We start from the raw sequence: 12,645 nt of genomic DNA on the forward strand, positions 1-12,645 counted from the left end.
CAGGTGCTTATCAACACCTTTTGAGATAAGGAATTGCTCTGCGGGAACGTGGGTGTGAGGGTCAAAGGTGAGCTACCCGTGTGCGTGATGGAGTAGAGGTCAGCGGTCAACTCCCGGCTGATGCAAGCCGAGAGTCTGGGCATTTGCTCTCCTGTGCCAGGGCCCACAGCCCGCCGGCCACCTCAGGAGGAGAGCAGAACCAGCCACGTGGCCCAGGCCCCCAGCCAGGGGCCGGTGCCCGGAGGCGGCACCCGAGGGGCGGGGCTGGGGCGGTGGGCGCGCCGGCAGAGCGATTGCGCCTGCGCACAGGCTGGGCCCGGCGGGGTGGGGCGAGCGCGCGAGCCGAGCCGTGTTTAAGGCGGCCCTCCGCCCCGGTGGCCACGCCAGTCCTCGCAGTGCGCAGGCGCGGGGCTCTCCTTGTCAGTCGGCGCCGCGTGCGGGCTAGTAGCTCTGTGGCGGCGGCGGCGGCGGTGGCGGCTAGTCTTCCGCACCATGAGCGGCTTCAGCAGGGAGGAGCGCGCCGCGCCCTTCACCCTCGACTACCGAGTCTTCCTCAGTGAGTGTCGGCGGCCCGCGGCCCTCCCTTCCCGCCTGCCCATTCATTCCCGGGCCTCGCCTCCCGCGGGCGGGTGCGGCCCGCGCTCATCTCCTTGTTCCCGGCGCGGGCCCGGCTCCTCGGGCGCGTCCCCGGGGCATGGCCGGCCCTCACATTTCACACTTGCGGTCGGGACGGCGTGGGTCGGCCTCCGGCCATTCCTCTCTGCTAAAGGGAAATATTCCCCTTTCACACTCTCCGGAGGACCTGAATCGGGACCGGGCTAGTTTCGCAGGTGTTCGGCTCGGGCAGGGTCTGCTGGGAAAAGGAAATCACTGAGTCACCCTAGAAAGGTGCCTGGAGGTAAAATAATCCCCGTAAGAGGATTGCTCAGTTTGGAAGAACGGGGGGCGGGGGGGGGGCGATGACTTCCTAAAGACCTTAATTCCGCTGCCGTAGCTCAGCTTGTCGGCGCTCAGAGGATTGTCGGCTCATTTTACAGACGGGGAAACTAAGGCCCAGATCGGCGCCGCAGTGGAGGCGCTGGACCCGTCCTCAGGGGTCCCAGTAGTGCTCCTGCGTCTCCCGCCGCGTGTTTTCCCTCAGCGCTGATGCTGGGAATGCTCCTTATGAAACAGAAAGCTGTTCCCCTCAAGTCAAACAGGTGACGTCAATCAGGGAAGCAAGATTAAGAAAGTGCCAAGTTCTCACGTTGCGCAGAAATCGCCGTCCACGGGGTGCCTACCCCAAGTCTTGCACCTAGAGCTGCACTTAGAAGCTCAGAGGCTGCAGGCTGGTGGCGCTCGGCCGTCCTTGCCTCGCAGGTGGAGGAAAGCTACCTGCGGGTTTATCTTGATTCTCTCTGCTCCGCACCACCCACGCACACACTGGAAATAGATTATTGGCGATAACGTAGGTGTTCGAAAATGTGTCACCAAAGACTCTTCTATTTTAACCTCTTTTGAGTTTTATTCGGAAGGAAATGGGCAGGTGCAGTGAGTGAACTCTGAGTTGGTGTGTGAAGGGCGAGGAAGGGTGGGAGTAGAGGGGACGAATGGGAATACGTGTTGAACAAATGAACAAAGCTCCCAGCAAAAAGTAGCGTGGCGTGGGAGGAAGAGGAAAGTGAAAGCTAAAGCTTGCACATCTAGCTCTTCAGCTGCCAGGTAAAACCCAGGAAGAGTGGGAGAGTGGGACTCCACATTTTTATTTAATTTCGGAATTAAGCAGCAAAGGCAGTGCAAGAACTTCTGACAAATAACTCACTGAACCTTTTTTCTGGACATAGTGTTGGTTCCAGAATTTCTCTGTAGGAGGCGCCTACAGAAGAGACTCTCTGGTTTGAAGGTCAGGGGATCATCTGGGTAATTGTCTTCAAGCTTTGTGTGCACAACAAATGTACTGTTTTGGGTTAGATTATTTATTGGCAGTGAGTATTTGATGGCCATTATGGGAGACCAAAGCCATTCTCTGACTTTGCCAATGGCTAACGTAACTGTTTTGATCAAATGGAACTCTCTGGAATTTAAGAAGTACAAATAATTATAACCAACTATATCATTTTTATTTTTTTTATTTTTTTTTTTGAGACAGAGTCTCACTCTGTTGCCCAGGCTAGAGTGCCGTAGCATCAGCCTAGCTCACAGCAACCTCAGACTCCTGGGCTCAAGCGATCCTACTGCCTCAGCCTCCCAAGTAGCTGGGACTACAGGCACACGCCACCATGCCCGGCTAATTTTTTCTATATATATGTTTAGCTGTCCATATAATTTCTTTCTATTTAGTAGAGACAAGGTCTTGCTCTTGCTCAGGCTGGTCTCGAACTCCTGAGCTCAAACGATCCACCCGCCTCGGCCTCCCAGAGTGCTAGGATTACAGGCGTGAGCCACCATGCCCGGCCAACCAACTATATCATTATCAAATTTTAAGTGCTTTTCTAAAGACATAGATTTCCTAGCATCCTTCCTAAATAGAAGTAACATTTTTTACCTTTATAATGTTAACATTTGTCAGTCTCTAAGGGTTGGAAGGACCACAAAGTCACAGTCCACTCCAAAGGGACTTTTACAGGATTGGGGGTGATCACTGTTGAGTTTTTCCTATTCCACTTTGATTTTTAAACTTGAAGGGATGCAATGTGGACAGCTCTTAGGTTTCCTAAAGAATAGTGAGGAAGTCTTGAGATTATGTTTTGAGCCAGATGCATATGTAGTCCCAGCTACTCCGGAGGCTGAGGTGGAAGGGTCACTTGAGTCTAGGAGTTCAAGTCTGGGCCACATAGCAAGACCTGTCTCTATTTTTAACAAAAGATTAAAAAGTTATTTTTTATATAGTTAGATCTCTAGAATGTAGAAATTAACTTGGTTATCTTTAAGGAAAATCATAATCTCAGATGGTGTGCTGTCTTTGTAGAATATCACTTAAAGCAGCATCTTCTATAGTTTAGCAAATTGGTCCTCTCCCTTCTCCTCAAGTATTTCATAATAGTTTTGTAAACTGTTCAGTGGTGTAAGATCATTTCAAAACAATTTGATCACCTTTTGTGTACTAGGTACTGCTAGGCTCAGGGGATACAGAGGTGTATAGGGCACTCCTGCTCTCAGTATAGGCATTAATACCTGTTAGATGCCTATGGAATGCATAGGATGAAAACCCAACCCAGTCTTGGTGGAAGGTCAGGAAAGGTGAAATGTACAACCAGTTTTCCTGGTGCAAGAATAAAATCTTGGTATAATAAAATGTGTACTGTGTACATTTGGCAGTATAATTCATCATAGTAATAACTTCTTCTAATTGATTTTGCAGAAAATGAAAAAGGACAATATATATCTCCATTTCATGACATTCCGATTTATGCAGATAAGGTAAGGCATCCTTGTCTTTTGGACATAGTCTTTTTCTTTTTCTTTCTTTCTTTGTTTTTTCTTCTGAGGCAGGGTCTCTCACTCTGTCACCCAGGCTGGAGTGCAGTGGCACAATCATAGCTCAATGCAGCTTTGAATTCCTGGGTTCAAGTGATCCTCCTGCCTTAGCCTCCCTAAGTAGCTGAGACTATAGGCATGTGCCACCAAGCCACAAGGCTAATTTTTAAATTTTTTGTAGAGATGGGGTCTTGCTATATTGCCCAGGATGATCTTGAGCTCCTGGCCTCAAGGCGTCCTCTCTCCTCTGCCTCCCAAAGTGCTAGGATTACAGGTGTAAGCTACTAAACCTGGCCAGGACATAGTCTCTACTCAGATCAGCTAGTTCTACATATCAGTTTTCATACATGTCTCTTAACAAGTGGTTAAAATGCCCCATTGTGCTGTGAGTTAAAGGTTCATTGAGTAAATAGGAAGTCAGTCTTAAAACAAGATTATTTGATTAAAGAAGCAACTGTTAATTGAAGAAGGAGAAGAGGAATAAAAGCAAAAGTTTTTAAGCTGCCTGTTGTAAAAAAATCACATTGGTCTTTTCTGTATGTACATTTGGAACTAAAATCTTAGTACTTCATTAGTGGTTTTAAAATAAAACAGGTAGCCAGCACAGAATTTTGGCTGTGGGATGTTTGTTAAACAGTAAAAATAAACTAGATTATTCAGTGAGTATAGGAACATTCAGTAATGGGCTAAGAGAGTTAAGACTTGCAAATAGTATTAATAAAGGTAAGTACACAGACTTCTAACAGGAAATGACTGTTCTGATGCATACCTGTAAGCTGAGGAAATACAACTTTAGCACACATTGGTAGGTTTACCATAAATTGGTAAAAATCTTTACATTTCTCGGGGGGGGGGGGGGGGAAGTCTGTAACTATATACCAAAATATTTACCATTCTTTAGCGGTGGGATTACCGGTGACTTTTTGTTTTATTTATGTGGCTTTTTATATTTTTTAATCTTTTAACAAACAGCATGTGTTATTTGTACAACTTTAAATAATTATTTTTAAAAATAAATTTTTTTAGCCTCCTTTCCAGTGGAAAGTTTGTACTGTATTTAGGAACTTAACACAGAGACAAATATTTGATTCGTTTTATACCTTTCAATTTTCTTCTTCAATAAGGAAGTTTGATTCACATTGAGTACAAAGCTTTTTGTGTTGTAAAAGCTACATAGGTTATTGACTTCCTTAGCTAGATGTTAGTATATAATACACGTGAACATCACTTTCCAATGCACATCTAGAATAATAGTAAATATGAAATTTTGGTTTTGTGTATGCTGAGTCTTACTGATTTTCTTGGCTTGACTATCAGATAGAAATAGAAATAGACAAACTCATTGTACTTCTACCAGGAAGATTGCTGCAGTTCTGTACTGACACTTGGACACTGGCAGAAAACCTAATTTACTCATTGCTTCAGAGGAGCCTGCTTAAGCTGGGCTCCAGTTGGAGGCATTAGAGCAAACAGTCTGAGGCCAATTATGTGCCACAGTTACAGAAGGGACCTCTAATTGGCATGTGTTTTCCTGTGGGAGTCTAACAAAGTTGTATTTATTCAGAAACTCTAATTTGTTACATCTGATTTCCCGGGAGTTGATATGAACAGCAAAATCCTCTTCTCTTGAATTGGCCTCATTAGGTTGGCTTGAGTTATCTGTTGCGTGATGTATGTATATCATACTATAAAGTGTGTTACAGTAATGTCTCTGACCATTTTGAGTAATGAAGAGCTATAAAACATGCTTTTAGTTTATTGATGCTACCCTGGCATACAGGTATGGGAAGGAAGGAAAACTTTGTTGGGTTTTTTTTTTTTTTTTTTTACATTATAGCTATTTTTTGATGTGCATAGTGGTTTTCATCAAGGACAAAAGCAATCATAGAAGTTGTGGTACCTACTCTTACTGCTGCATCAAGTTACTCCAAAATAGGAAACTGAGACTACTACATTTTGGTGTCATGTAAAACATCTTCACTCAGATTACCCTGCGACACTGAAGTCTTGTAAGGGACTGGTTGTGTCTATAATGTGGATTACTCAAATGAAGACTCTGCCCTTGTCCCACTGTGTCCCAGCTGGAAAGCATAAAGCTCTTGCAACAGGTTTGGATTTTGCCAGTGGTCCAGACTTCAGTGGACCTCAGTGCTTCTAATTCCTGCCTGAGAGGCCGGAAAGAGTTCTTTTGTTTTGTTTTGTTTTTAAGGAAGTTATTTGTTTAAAACACAAATAAGGGTGTGGTAGACAGAAATTATTTCGGGTTGTAGCCTAAGAAAAAGATCTGATTAATTCGATTTGTTACAGAATAGTGTGATTTCCTTTTTTTTTTTTTTTTTAAATTCCAATGTGATTAAGTTTACATAAGTACATTCCCATGTGCTTAGCCCTAGACTTTATTCCTAATACGGTCAGTGATCTGAGGGGTGATAATAAGGCAATGTCATTATCAGTCTTTAACACATTAACATACCTTTAACACAGCTCCACAAAGGAAAAATGTCCAAGAACTTACATTCTACTCCATGTCAGGACCTTTCAATGTGGACAACGTCCAATTTGGCGTATGCCATTAGGTAACCAATCTAGCTAGGTCTGGAATTTCTTGTGACTGAGATACACTACTTGGATTATTTCCAGATCCAGTGGGTGGCAAAGGCAAAGGCAAGGCCTCACAGGATTTTTTTGTTGTTGTTAACTATGGGAGTGTCCTTTGCTCTGAGTTTATTTGGGGATCAAATGTAAAAGTACCTGGAGCTTAGAATATCTTCCAACATAGAACTTCTGAGGTATCAGAAATTTAGAAAATCTAGAGCTTAGTATAAACAGTGTTTCAACACTGGGTAGGTAAAAGCTTTATCTAAATCTTTAAGTGCTCAAATGTGACTTGATGTTTTAATTTTCTTTCTTTTTTTTTTTTTTTTTTTTGGAGACAGAGTCTCACTCTGTTGCCCAGGCTAGAGTGAGTGCCGTGGCGTCAGCCTAGCTCACAGCAACCTCAAACTGCTGGGCTTAAGCGATCCTATTGCTTCAGCCTCCCGAGTAGCTGGGACTACAGGCATGCGCCACCATGCCTGGCTAATTTTTTTTCTATATATGTATTTTAGTTGGCCAGATAATTTCTTTCTATTTTTAGTAGAGACAGGGTCTCGCTCTTGCTCAGGCTGGTCTCGAACTCCTGACCTCAAGCGATCCACCCACCTCAGCCTCCCAGAGTGCTAGGATTACAGGCATGAGCCACCACACCTGGCCTGATGTTTTAATTTTAGAAGTTTGATATTTTCTATTCCATGCCTTAAACTTTCATGTTAAATCCTAATTCTGACAATGTAGGGTTCTATTTGTTTTTTAGGTGACTATATTGGGAACATATAGAAGCATATATAAATATGAAACTGTGTTTCTTTTTTTCCCTTCTAAAAGAAAGTCAAGCTTCTAATCAAATAGTTTGATGCTTCAGAAACTTAACATAATTATTTTCTGCAGCTTGGTATAAACTTTCTTGGGAAAGTTTCCATGGTCAAAATTCTTAGTCATTGGAAACCATAGAAAAGTTTGGCAACTGGAGATGAAGACCCTTTTATTTGATTTTATAAAGAGAAGAAAAACATTATGGTTAGAATATCCTTTTTCAAAATTTAGTCATCCTAAAGCTTATCTGAAGGGAAAAAAATAGCAGCTCATTCTTAGTTATGACATGGCAAATTAAATTATTAATATATAGGTACATATGGTAGTTTGTGTTATCAAATACAGGAATTTGTTTGAACTGCTATGAGTAGAAAAATCTGTGAAACTGGAAAACAAATGAGTACCACTGAAAGTCTTACTTGTATGTGTGTGTATCTGTGTGTGTGTTTTAATTTTTTAACTTTAGTAGGTTAACTCTTTCCCCAGACCTTAACACAATTTGTTGAGCAAATTTTTTTTGGTTGATATAAGTCATATTTTTCTTTGCCAAGTTAAACAATTCTAAATAAGGGGCACAGCAATGTGAACTTTGGTCATCTTATTTCTTTCTCTTGGCTTCTCAAATAGACTTGTCACTTGCCAATGAAATAATTAAGGAATCCATTTACTTTTTCCTTGTGTTTAGAGACCGGGTCTCACTCTCTCACCCAGGCTGGAGTGCAGTGGTACAATCACAGCCTCCAAACTCTTGGCCTCAAGGGATCCTCCTGCCTCAATCTCCAAAGTAGCTGGGACTACAGGCATGAGCCACCGAGCCCAGGCCCATTTACTTTTAACAACTTAGAGTATGTTTTTCTATATTCACATAACCAACTTTACAGCCAAAACCTAAAAGTAAGGGCTAAGAGCTATTGTTACTTGGTAAAACTGAATAAGGTAAAATCTTGGAAATGTTGAAATCTGGTATACTGTTTCAACAGCACCTTTAGGGAGGGAGCACTTCTTAAAAATTTTTTTATTTTTATTTTGTTTAGGGACGGGGTCTTGCTCTGTCACCCAGGCTGGAGTGCAGTGGCTCAATCACAGCTCACTATAACCTTGAATTTCTGGGCTCAAGAGTTTGCCCTACCTCAGCCACCCAAGTAGCTTGGACTACACATGTGAGCCACCAAACCTAGCTAATTTTTATTTATTTATTTATTTATTTTTTTGAGACAGGGGCTTGCTCTTTTGCCCAGGCCTAGAATTCAGTGGTGTCGTCATAGCTCACTGCAACCTCAAATTCCTGGGCTCAAGTGATCCTCCTGCCTCAGCCTCCCAAGGAGCTGGGACTACAGGGGTGTGCCACCCTGTCGGCTAATTTTTGCTTATTTTTTGTAGAAACACGGGGTCTCACTTTGCTGCCTGGACTGGTCTCAAACTCCTGGCCTCCAGTGATCCTCCCACCTTGGCCTCCCAAAGTGCTGGGATTACAGGCATGAGGCACCATGCCTGGCCAAGGGAGCATTTTTTAGTTAACTAGGTGAGTTCTTTTTTGGGGGATCTTACACTCCAGAACTACTCTGGAGTAGAAGATCCCCCAAAATAATAAAAGTAGAGTTACTCTTGATTTGTATTAGCTTCTTGCTTTATGTCTAATCTTTAGTTGAATTTAGAAGAAAATTCCATCATCACTGTTTTTCTCCAAATTTTATTAGAAAATAATAAAATTAAAAACATAGGTGGTGAGATCAGAGGGTGATTTTATTTCTAAGTCTAGTATTTACTTGATTTCTAAAGTTATCTAGAAAAATGCATGATGAGTCAACTTAAAGATGCTGATTTCAGCCACTTGTGTTATTCTGCAATATAGCTCATCACATTCACTAGGTCCAGGGTTGGAAATGGATCATAAGTCATGAGGGGTTCATAAGTCTCTCAATAAGGACACATATAACTTTACTACTGAGGTTCAGAGATGGGATGTAATTAAATCAAGAGTATGTTTCCTATATGTGTACTTAGCTACGTTAGTAATAATTAATAGTCCACCAGATCGCCATAGCCTATTCATTAGTGACTGACTTGTCAGACTACTCACCTGGTCCACAGGAACACTAACCAGTTTGGAAATGAGGCCTATCCTTCCCCTAACTACTGTAATATTCCTGTTTAATCAGTGAAGCTATAGGCCTAATCAAGACATGGGAGATATTTCTTCTATCTCTGAAATAATTTTATATTAAATCTTTTTGATTAATGGAATGGTACAATTTAGACTTAAGTTTCGAATTTCCTTAGAATCTGGACATCTTCAACATTCTTGACTGCTTGATGAAATGATTATAAATCTGGGAAGTGAGATTGACTCTTATGTTTCTGACTTTGGGAAGTCAAAGCGAAAGCTATAGTTTGCCTTTCTCCTTACAGGGCACCGGCTTAGCAAAATTACCCTTCTAGGGATACTAACCTCCTTCCTTTCTCTAGAACTGTAAACAGGGACCTGCGAGGTTTGATGCTGGAGCAGACTGAGAATCCAGATAATGGTGTGAGTGGAAAATAGAGTTCTGGGAAGTCCTAACAACGGGGATAATAAGAAAGTCCAGGATTCGGCTAACGATTGAAACCAATTGGGCTTAAGGAAAGAAGGCATGAATTTGTAACTGGGTGGTACTAAATTTCTAAAAATCTTATCTCAGTATTTTTAAGTATATAAATGTTGGAAATACTAGAATCCATTATGTTTTAAAGTAAAAGATTTTTGGCCAGGCGTGGTGGCTCAAGCCTATAATCCTAGCACTCTGGGAGGCTGAGGCAGGAGGATTGCTTGAGCTCAGGAGTTCAAGACTAGCCTGAGCAAGAGTGAATCCCGTCTCTACTAAAAATAGAAAAATTAGCTGGGCATGGTGGCACGTGCCTGTAGTCCCACCTCCTTGGGAGGTTAAGGCAAGAGGATTGCTTGAGCCCAGGAGTTTGAGGTTGCAGTGAGCTATGATGACACCACTGCACCCTACCCGGGGTGACAGAGGGAGACTCTGTCTTGAAAAAAGTAAAAGATTTTATACCAGTGGAGTAACTGGTTGATTTTCTCATATCAACTGCCCTGAAAACATCCTAAATATTACTATTGTTTTACCTAGTGGCATCTCCTTGAATTGTAGTCTAGGAGAGGTTGTTCTGTAGTGATAATTCCTGCTAAAAAGTAGTTCCTACTAAATTATGAGAACCCACCCCTTTTTAATATTAAAATATTTCAAAACATCCTCCTTTATGTTATGGATGGAGAAAATAATCTCTAAAGGCTACTGCAAATTCATTGTTTTTAAAAAATGTACAGTAATTACTACAGCATCTGTATGCATTTGAAAACGTGCTAAACATTCATTTCATAGACTAGTCGCTCGCCTAGGTTTGTGGATCCTAAGTTGTAGCCTGTGGCTTACGAGGTAGAATTACTTGGTTGCGAGTTAATTATTTTGTGCACTGCTAGTCTTTGGAGCCTGGGAAGTATCTGGTGTGTAGTGGTTGTGCTCAATAAATATTGTTGAAAAAAATGAATGTATTGACTCTGCAGCTGTTTTGGACCAGCCTATTTCTAAAAAGCACCAAACCTTCAGGCTTTTGTAGTTCTGTTTGCAGTAGAGTTCTCTTACCATTTTCTGAAGGATGTTTTTTTCCTTCCCATTAATCATGTAGGTTTGTGATATTAGGTAATGCTGTTTTAAGGATCTGTACATGTTTATCATTTAATTCTATTAGAGTGTTCAATATAGTTTCCAAACATTGAATTAGTGATTTCAGCTCTATTTGCTACTTTTTTTCTTGAAGCAATGTATTCATTTGGTGGCATTTTCTTTTAAAAAATTAATAACCAATCTCCTTGGCTTGCCCTGCTCAGTTAATCTTTCATGTAGTAACAGCTCCATCTTGTGAGCTTTGAAGGTATTGCTGCTAAAAACTTGTAAAGCCCTGATTTATTCACAGACCTATTGATTTTTCATTTTTATACCGAGAAGTGGTACTAGATAGACACAGTTCTTGAAAATGTAATGTGTAAAGTGAAATTTAATCAAAGATTGATTCTGAGGTTTCTTACCCATGAACAATTAGTGTTATATTTTCTAAACCATCTGGTTATTGCTTTAGAGGGATACAGTAGTTTATTCAGTCCTGGATTTATGTAGTATCTCCATTTTTTCGGTTTTTATGTTATATCAGGTAGGCATCAGGAGGTTTGGAGCAGAAACCCATGGATGCTTTAGCCTCCTAGGGTTTGACCAGGAACTTAAATAAGTGACTAAGATTGTATACTTTTGAATATAAATCTGTATAGCTTTTCTGCTTGGTTAATAGTAGCTGCAAAGTAATTATTGGCTTCAAACCTTTAACTTGTTCTCTTGTAGTTTATTAGTCCCTGTTTTTTGATGCAAAGTAGCAAAGCGATAATTCTAAAAAGTTGTGTAACTATAAGTGATTTTTCATTTTAAATCCATTTTAAAACTATACTTTAAAAAAATTTTTTTTTTAAGAGACAAAGCCTAGCTCTGTCACCCAGACTGGAGTGCAGTGGTATGATCATAGCTCACTGCAGCCTTTAACTCCTGGGCTCAAGTGAGCCTCCTGCCTCAGCCTCCCAAGTAGCTGGGACTGCAGGCATGTGCCACCACAAAGCATTGGAATTACAGGTGTAAGCCACCACACCTGGCCTAAAAATACACTTTTTATAAAAGAGTAATTGCAGATTTAGCTTCATCTGTGCCCTTTGTAGGGGCTATAAACTAAAAAAACTACATTTAAAGTATTATTCCTTGGTAAAAATGATACTCTATTTAAAGCCCAGTTTTAATTAGAGAGCCTATGTCAAGTCAGAGCCTTACATAGGCTCTGGTGTGCAAAATGAGATGACAAAGTGTGATTTATTTTTTTCATTGTGTTTTTAAACTAAGCAACTGGGAATTTTCTCACCTGAATATATCATCTACTTTAAAGTAGTCAATTTAAGGCTATAAACTAATTATAATAACTGTATTTATTGAAATATTTTTGAAACATACTCATTTAACTTTAACGTCAAACTTCTAGTCCTTTTGAGCAGGACTTCAGTTTTAAAAACAGCCAAACTGGGAGAATAAATGTGGGTAATTGAGCTGATTAGTTTTGGCATTAAAACTAAATCTAATGACCAAGTGATTAGGCTGATTTGGGGTTTGTCTTACAAATTGTTTATGAAATAGAACCTCCAAAATATTTTGGGCAGTTCGTTTCTCCCTCGGCCAGGAAGGACGTGTTGAGGTTGGCATACCCATCAAGGACAATAAATACCATGGCTTCCAGCGCTTTGAGGAAATCTCAGATGTGTGGCCTCCTGGCCAGACGTCTGCGGTTTTGTATTGTTGGAGCATTCATTGTATCCCTGGGGGTTGCAGCTTTTTATGTTTGGTGTGGCTGAGCCAAGAAAGATGGCATATGCAGATATCTACAGAAACTATGATTTTATGAAAGATTTTGAGGAGATGAGGAAGGCTGGCGTCTTCAGAGTGCAAAGTGATTTTGGAACATAAAAGAATTCTTTGGGTTGATTTACATAGAAGTTTGTCACGACCTGTGTTCCTGAGCTATGAATATGTAGGCTGAAGAATAGTTTCTCTTGGTAAATAAACCATTAACAAATACTGTGAAAAAAAATATTTTGAATAATTGCAGTGTCACTGGAGGAAATGACACCACCCCTTGGAGGTGATTGTTTTGAAGACATCCTTCTTCAGAGATACAAGTTCTGCTATGTTTGTTTGAAAACAG

The 12,645-nt window shown here is 41.1% G+C and overlaps 1 protein-coding gene across 1 annotated transcript in view; it reads left to right on the plus strand.

The window, feature by feature from the left end:
- Positions 1-382: 382 nt before the first annotated feature.
- PPA1 (inorganic pyrophosphatase 1) overlaps positions 383-12,645 on the plus strand; it is a 29,010-nt gene continuing 16,747 nt past the window's right edge. The window contains exons 1-2 of the mRNA XM_069460078.1: positions 383-556; positions 3,341-3,399. Coding sequence (XP_069316179.1) covers positions 493-556; positions 3,341-3,399 — 123 coding nt within the window. The 5' untranslated portion in view covers positions 383-492. The remainder of the gene's footprint in view (positions 557-3,340; positions 3,400-12,645) is intronic.

This window comes from Eulemur rufifrons, chromosome 28 (assembly GCF_041146395.1).
Source record: "Eulemur rufifrons isolate Redbay chromosome 28, OSU_ERuf_1, whole genome shotgun sequence".
In the NCBI taxonomy this organism is placed as follows: Eukaryota; Metazoa; Chordata; class Mammalia; order Primates; family Lemuridae; genus Eulemur; species Eulemur rufifrons.